Source organism: Argiope bruennichi, chromosome 1, assembly GCF_947563725.1.
Source record: "Argiope bruennichi chromosome 1, qqArgBrue1.1, whole genome shotgun sequence".
In the NCBI taxonomy this organism is placed as follows: Eukaryota; Metazoa; Arthropoda; class Arachnida; order Araneae; family Araneidae; genus Argiope; species Argiope bruennichi.
Window position 1 is genome coordinate 34,469,629 of NC_079151.1, and position 8,918 is coordinate 34,478,546.

At 30.1% G+C, this 8,918-nt stretch overlaps 1 protein-coding gene across 1 annotated transcript in view; it reads right to left on the minus strand.

Moving 5' to 3' along the window:
• The window catches only part of LOC129964992 (aldehyde dehydrogenase, mitochondrial-like), a 33,654-nt gene extending 25,993 nt beyond the window's left edge, over positions 1-7,661 (minus strand). Inside the window, exons 1-3 of the mRNA XM_056079147.1 lie at positions 7,238-7,661; positions 6,660-6,764; positions 4,674-4,814 (exon numbers count right to left, since the gene is read on the minus strand). Of these exons, the coding sequence (XP_055935122.1) occupies positions 4,674-4,814; positions 6,660-6,764; positions 7,238-7,348 (357 nt within the window). The 5' untranslated portion in view covers positions 7,349-7,661. The remainder of the gene's footprint in view (positions 1-4,673; positions 4,815-6,659; positions 6,765-7,237) is intronic.
• Between the last annotated feature and the right edge of the window lie 1,257 nt (positions 7,662-8,918).

Genomic DNA, 8,918 nt, shown 5'->3' on the forward strand with positions numbered 1-8,918 from the left:
TTAAATATATCAAATTTGATATGGGATTTTGTGACTACAATTTTATGTCAAATATTTGTGTCAATCGGTTGAGAAAAAGGGTATAAAGCACAAATTCGATTTTACAATTCTTTTAAACGCATGCCAAGAATTAATCTCCAAATAACTCGCAAAAAAGAACACTAAATATTCAGTAAAAAATGTTAAATTCACGTGAAAAGTTCACGTCCTTTGCCATGCATGACGTTCTCTGGCATGACAAGTTTATCAGAGACTATGCGAGAAAGTTTTGTAGAGACCACACCCAATGGTTAAATATCATGTTCATAGACGAACACAATTCCAAGAACGTGTCTTTTGTACTTAGGCAAGACTGAAACGTGAGGATTGTCAAAATCTTGGAGATGATTTTTTTTAATGATTACTAAACTTTCGCTTTATATATTTCGAGTACGAAAAAATAAAAATGAATAGTAAAACCCTACAAAGTTTGTTAACATAATTCGAATAACTTCCCACTCAAGCTAATACAAATCCTTAATATTTTTAAAGCAAAATTCTTTGCGGTGAAGTAATATTTGGAAGAATGATAACAAACGGCAAACAAAAAGATGAAAAGGGATTCCTCAAGAGTCTTTGGTTGGGTATCAATCCACAATCGAGAAAAGAAAGTCTTAAATACAAGAATAGTAAAGTCCAAAAAAAGAAGTCAATTAATATTTTACAAACAAAAATCTAGATCTAAAATACGTTTAATTACATTTTAGTATGAAAAATTCACTAACAAAATACCAAAATTTTGATTTGAATTTGATATTTTTATTAGAATAATCGTGTCTAAAATTATTAATTTGAAAAAAAAAACTGATTAAAATGATATTTTATAAAAAGGCAAACCATTTGCATAAAGCTATAATATAATCTATTAATGTTGTATTACTCTAATACCACATGTAGTTTCACATATTATCTGACTTTCCACTTTATTATGCAATTTATCACATAATATATTTTGTAATTGGCTCTTTAATGAAACTAACTAACCTATGAAACGCAGTTGATTTTCATCACATGATAGTCGGTGAAAAATAGGAAAACTAACTCGCATACTCTCTAGTAAAGATATTATCTTCCTCTTCACGCATAAAATTATGGGAGTGGTGCCGTTAATGCCTTATATGGCACTGACCTGCAATAATTACAAAATATATTCATGAATTTAGAATTTTTATTGAATCTAGTTTTCCAATTTTGGCGAATGTTTTGGGATCAATTCTGGGCTTACGGTTAACGTAAGAATATCTGAAAATCGAATATGAATTTTTAATGTCTTTTTGTTTTCGTACGAAATGAAATCAAAATTTGGCATAAAATTGTAATTACAGTTACCATATCGCATACTAAATCTATTTAAGCCATTGCAGTTTTGTGCTATTGCGTTTATGTACATGTGAAAATATAGAAAGACAAAGGATCAACCCTTTGATATTTTTGGCACAAACTGTGATAAAAGTATATATTTTAGATGGCGCACCTGTGTACCAAATTTTATCTATCTAGCTTTTTATGTTTTGTAGTTATCGCTTCGATTGCACCCGGCTATTGGATAGACAGACTCCTGAATGGATTTTATTCCAATTTCGATAGAAATTTACAAATTTGATGTAATATCAAAGTACCAAAATTCATCCGTCTCCCTCAAAAGCGTTTTTTGATTTACAGTGTTCAGAAACAGACAGACAGACATAATTCCAAAAATTAGTTTTCCGGATTCAGGAAGAGCTGGAACATGGAGATCTATCAATATCTCGAATTCGAATTTTTTTTTTTCTTTTTAAGATAAGAAATACGTACGAAATACACAGTAATCGATCGTATCGAAATAGCACGTGCGTACGTACAAAAAAAAAAAAAAAAAAAAAAATTACAGACTCGATTCGGTGTAAAAAAAAAATCTGTTGCCAGTAGAAAGAAAATTAAATGAAAATGAAAATTGTTTTTTTTTGTTAACAATTAAAGATTTTAAACTTTAAAGCCTTTTCAAATTTATTTTAAAAGAATGAGTAGCTTTAGCACACGCGAATATACTTATGATCAATTTTTAAGAAATTATGCCATACAAAAATATCTGTTTATAAGAATTAAAAAGAATGAAGTCATTTTTCGATTGATTTTATTTTCGCCGATATAAAATATTTTTAAACAAGCATCAAATTATCGTTTTCAAAAGAAAAAATAATTCAGCCTTTCCTAATTTTATTGTCCTCCGAAACATCTGCTGTTTTCCCCACATCTGAACAACAAAGCGATAATTGAATCCTTTGTTTATTCAATTTTATTTTCAATTAAATGAAAATGTTATTACTACCATGGAAGCCTTTTATTCAAAGCAATCTAGATGCATTTTTGGTATTAGTAACGCATACAGTAGTGAAAATTATATGCGTTTCATTTTAAAAAAGAAAAAAGTTATTTTCATAAGATCTAACAAATCAAAAATATCGGCTTAATTTACTCCAAAAAGATGAAAATTTAGATTTCGTATGAATATCTCCACTCCATCCAAATTTTGTCAAAAGGAATCCTTGTCAATCGGCAAATTATTATGAAAAATTACTTTTTTAACGACGAAATCTATGAGAAAATCAGCACTCATTTACAATTCAAAAGAATGGAAATAACTTACCAGTTTTTAAAAAAATGGCTTTCATCTTCTGAATTCTTTGTTTCAAATTAAGTTATTTGATGTCACCTTGAATAACACTATGTTTGCAGATATGTTTATTAAGAGAAAAAAAAGTTGTTTTGATACTAAATTTATTTGTGTTGCTTTTCCTTGTTTGATCGTTCGTATAATATCAACGAATTCAGAGAGCATTAAAAGTTGTCATCTTAATTTTATAGGGAGTTCTAAATCGATATCTGCGTGTTTTAGTTTCGAATTTTAAATCAGCGCACCGGGTCAAAGATGTATTTTTTCGTTTGTTTATTAGTTGTAAATATGCAGTCGCCGTAAAAACGCAGATGCTAATTTTTCACAATGTTCAATATCTAATTGACATTAGTGCATTGTAAATTTGTTAAAGAGTGTTTTTCGCAATTGTGTTTTAATCTTTGTTACTTATAATACATCCTGCATCTTTTTATTTCCTCAATTTTAAACTTTATATCAATTAATGTTAGAGCCTTATATAAAAGACGACCATTTTCTGATTTTTTTCATGTAATTTAATCAATTTTAAACATGGATGTCAGTAGATTAAATTATATACTTTCCTACTGTAAAATAAGCATATGGGAAAATAGCATTGGAACTCGATATTGTGGTAAACATGTTTTAGCAGATTCTTGGCCGAGAAAAAGAGACTTCTAAAACCTTAAACTAAGTATTCCGACCCGCGGGAAGACACACGGAAAAATCGTAATGACCGGACCACCGCAACAACAACACTGGTCGCAACTGTGGTTGAGTCCTAAGGGCCACCACTGGCCACGTCACAACCCTTCCCTTGGGAAGTACGTCCCTTCATTGATGGGAGGAGCCAGACTCCCACATTGGCGTGTACCCATCAAGGTGGCGAGAACCACCACCATGCTGGAAGCTTTTCATTTTCAATAACGAGGTGTCCCCGGTGGGATAGAGAATTTTGAAATTTTAAGTTCGCTTTATTTCACTACAGGAGTCATAATTTGTACAGATAAAACAGTGATAAGAGATACGCCAGTCTACATCGTGACATAAGAGTAAAAGAGACCGGAATTTTTCAATTCAGTGATTTTACTATGAGATTTTGATACGGATTTCTTTGACAAGTGTAGGCTTAAGAAAGGGAATCTTAGGTATCTTTAAAAGAATGTTGTAAGCATTAAGGATTTTTATCCCTTCAATCGGAGCGTGGGAAAATGCTGGAGTCGTCAGTTTTCTAGAGTGCGTGTTAAAAATAACTAAATAAAAAGTGGGAACTGGATAACGAAATAAGGGAATATTTTAGAATGAAGTAAATATGGGCTAAATTACGATAAAAATTAGGAAAATAATTAGGATTTAAATTAGATTAAGAGATATCATTATATACATATGTGTGATACTCGAAGGCAACCAAAATATATGTTTTATTACATAACAAAAAAAAAAAAAATAACTTTAGGAAACAAATATTACATATAGTCTTAAAATAGAAAAATAATACATTATTTTCATTTGATTTGCTCTTGATAATCTGTATGAAATAGATCGTATTTTAACCCATTATTTATCCTTATCTCTTTTCTGAAACGGTATTTTTACTTTTTCCTATAAGAAATGTAGAGAATGCATTACTTTACTAATAAAATTGCTGTAGTGTATGTATATATATATATATATATATATATATATATATATATATATATATATATATATATATATATATATATATATATATATATTCAAATTTCGCTATTTATTAAGACAATTTATCTGGGCTATAAGGTAGGAATGAGGCTCTTATTAGTTATATTCTATTTATGACATTTTGAGTTTTCAAACCTATATACATCACACATTTTAATAATTAATGGAATTTCTTGAAACTAAAATTTCTCTTTAGTTTCCAAAATTTTTTCTGAGACTAAAATCGAAAAATCCATTTTTTAAAGATGTTATCAGTTGATGTAATAATAATACTTAATAGAACTTCAAACTAAAATCTTACAGCCAAGTAATTCCGATGCTTTTCCATTTTTTCTGCCAATTTGTTCAAAAGAATTCCTCTTTCGGATGCATCCAGTCTTCTCCAAGGGGCTCCGAACCGGAAGGCCTCTTTCGCTGCCGAAACAGCTTTGTCGATATCTGCCTAGGAAACAAAGTAATCGATCAATGAACGGAATGGAGTTAAAATCTAAATGTTTTTCACCTGAGTATTGTGAACAAGAAAGATGATGGTTTTCAGAACGGCACCCATCACATGGATATAGTTCAGAATTTCCATTTTCCTTAAGCTGCCGTACCAAGAAGAGGGAGGGCATTTGGCTTCGATAGATTTAACTTGGATCGAACCTGTGTCCATAACCGTTCTTCATTGTTATCGGTTCAGGGTCATATTTGCAGTTCTTCGAACCCGCTGCTGAGACATTATTACCAGGCCATTAGATGAGTGAAATCTGATATGAGATTTTTAAAATTGGAGATTGCTTTCAAATTTTTAAAGAAATCAGTCTGGGGAAAGTTTGTCTCTTCTTCCATGTAAGTGCAAATACGATAACGCAGAAATGCAAAAATCTAGAAGAGGAAAATTTCGTATATTGTAGATTTTATGGCAAATTTTGAACCATACCCATTAAACGGTTAATTATTTGATGAATTGTCTATTCGTATACATGAAAGTGCGAAAATTCAAAAACATAGATAGTTGCATAAATGAAATTTGGTAACAGATTTGTGGAGACAACGATGGAAAAAAAGGAATAAAATATCAAAATATGATATAAGTTTAATTTCTTAATTATTTAAAAGTATTTTTAAGTATTGTATTTACATTGCTAAATATAAGCTATTCCAAATTACATTTTTTTCAACTAATCGTACTCTTTTGATTTTGATAGCCTAATTAACCTAAAAATTAGCCATTTATAGAATATGTAGAGCAGAAAACAATAATTAAATCATTCAGATAAATAATATATTCGCTTTAGTCAGATCGAATTTCGTTTAAAACTACACAAAGGTCAGATTCGGTTGACTTTGATCCATGATCAGATAACGAGGAGAACTTGAAAGAATATTATACTGGGAGCCGATTCCGATGCATTACATGGATTCCAGACGTGAGCACGTTGCGAATCTTGGGGGAATCGAATCTTAAACCCAGAAACTTAACAATTAAGAAGGAGGGGGGGGGGATCCTGAAGGGATACTGATGACAGTTTTAAAGAGGTTTGTTTTGACAATTTCAGCCCATAACTGGTAAGAATAAGATTCATAATTTCAGCTGATAAATTTGAGAAGAGATAATTCGATGCTCCTATGATACATGGACTCGATGGGTAAGTTTAGTTTAGTTATATTAATGTCCCATTGTAAAGCAACACTAGGGCTATTTTGGGACGGACCTATTAATTTTGAACTGCGGTCAGATGACGAGGACGACACCTGAGCTGGTACCCCCACACCACACCAGCGGGAGGAGGTTTGGCATGACGGATTTAACATGCAACAGACCCCCTTACACGACGGTTCTTCGGTGGAATCGGGTCTCGAATCTAAAACCCTACGGCTCACAAGCCGAGACCTTACCACCAGGCCACCGTGGCCAACTCGATGGGTAAGAGGGTTTATAATAGGTATAAAGCGGGATAGTAAAATATAAATGATTTGAGATTAAAAGAATGATTTTTATTATTTAAAAATAAAACCGAGTGAAAAGTAATATCAAAGGTTTCTGGCTTTGCTTTGTTTGGATACATCATATAACTAAATGATTTAGGGCAGATTTAAAATATATATCTTTCAATGAAAATATTCATAAGTCAAAGGGAAGCAAAGATACTTGAAACATAAATAATTATTTTTGCACAAATTGTAAGAAAAAGATAGCTTTAAATTAAATTATAATAAACAATAACAAATAAATTTTAATTTCTGTAGCCTAAAAATATATAAATTTCATTTTATTTTTTAAAACTAAAGGTTTGGAACTTACCCCATCTCCTTCTTGCACGTGCGCTATTATTTCTCCAGTTGCTGGATTGATAGTCGGAAAAGTTTTTCCCGATAGGGAATTGTGCCACTCATTATTGATGAATATCTGAAATAAAATTAATCCTTTTAAATAAATTTCTAGGGTAAAAAAAAAACGATTCGAAATTTGACCAGCCCTTATAGGCACTAATTCTGATCTCTGGCAGTTCCAAAGATAACTAGCATAGTTAGTGTAGAAAATACAACTCCAAATTAAGTTAAAACAAAACAATGAAAATAGCGATTTCAGTACAAAAGTACATTGTTTCATATTGCATAACTAATAAATATAATTTATGCTAGTACTGAAATTAATTATTAAAATTCAATTTAATATGCACAATATTTAATGCAAATCTATTATACAATTCCATTGAGGAATAATAAAAGAATAAAAATAAAATAATAAAAATAATGAAAGAAGAAGGGAAAATAAACAGGAAGCTAGAAAATAACACAGAACAGCATAAAAATAATAATAAACATCCTAAATCAGTTTCTTATTTGAATTGAAAAAGAGAGAAAAAAAGATTTACTAACTTTTTTATGATGAATTTCAAGCGATCGAATAGGCTGAGGCGTCGGACTAGAGTAAAACCTCACAATTTTCAAAAATGGCAACTTATTCACTTTCAGTTTACTTGACCACATCTTGAAAAAGCGGCAGTTTCTTTCGGGAAAGCAAAAGAATTCAATCTGGTTATCTTAATACTTAACACACAACTAAAAAGTAACTTGCATTATCTCTGATACAAGGAAGTGTTCGTACCAAATAAGTTTTCAGTCTGTGAGGTATTATCATTTAAAATGACAGACAGATAAAATTGCCTCGCAACTAAGATAATTGCTTTAGATATTTGAAAGAAAAAAAAAAGCACTTTTAGAAGATTTAATCAAATATTATTATGTTCGTTTATATTTCTTTCACCAAACGATTTAATATATAGAACAGTTAACTCCTATTTATATGATAAAATAAATAATTAATTTGATTAAATATAAAAGTTTTTACAAGCGAGTACCATTAAAGAACATAAACTCGGAAAACAGCTACCTGTTGTGTCTGATGATTCAAGGCCACAAAAGGAAGAAAAGAGGTCCTTCAGAAGTTTTTTTTTCTTGTCGTTTCACGGACAGATGCGTTTTGAACTCAAGTTTTCTATTCGTCCGTAGAAGTAATTAGTCAAACGTGGGAACTTATGAAAGTTTTTTGTTTTAAATTTAGCCAGTGTATTAATTTAGGTAATTCCATAATTCTTTCTAAACCTCGAATCATTTTGATGCGGTCTTTGTAAGAGCTGAAATATTTGCTTTTAAAACGAACACGCTGAACAAATTAATTTTTTTTATGTCATCGAATTTTTGGAACCTTAAGAATAATTCTAACAACAGGTTTTTTTTTCTCATGATTGAATGAATATTTTTTTTATCTGCTTTTGAATTGAATACGATCAATGAAAAGACAGTTCAAACATTCAAAGGGTTTATGAATTAATTATACAACTAATCTAACTAATGTATAATCATAAAACAATCATCATAAACAACTAATCATAGTCAAAATAATAGCGATCAGATGACTTTTTAATTTTTTTTTCAACTGAAAGTTCAAGATTTGATAAGTTGTAGTCACTATTCCAGCAAAGATCATTATTGAGAAATTTTTCAATATTTTTAATTTTTTTAAACTAGAAATACAATAATATTTACTAATTTCTAAAAGTGAATTAAAATAGTAAATGAAGCATATCATTAAACTTCATAATTATTGTCATTGGTTCAAATATCAATGAAGCTTGAATTCATGAACTGGGGTCTTCTAGTTCTTTCAGAAACAATGATTCCAGCTCATTGTAGAATCCTCTCTAGCTGCTACGAAGTTTTCATTATTTATAGAATTGTACAGAGCGTAGTAAGTATTAAAACTATTTGTCTAATATTAAAACTAATAATTAGAAAATGGTAAAAATATATTAAAAATAAGAAGAAAAAAAAAGAAAAGAAATGATGACTGTAGTGCTCCTACTGAAGAACTTATTATTGGGTAATAGCGTCCGTTTGGTAAAATTTGTGGAGTTATCAGGTAATATAGTTAGTATTACCTGATACACTCAAGTATATTAAATCCATATTAATAGATAAATAACATGTTCAGAAATATTATTTACAATTCCAAGGAATAGGTTCATCACATTCAGAAACTGTTATATAGGAAATCTCG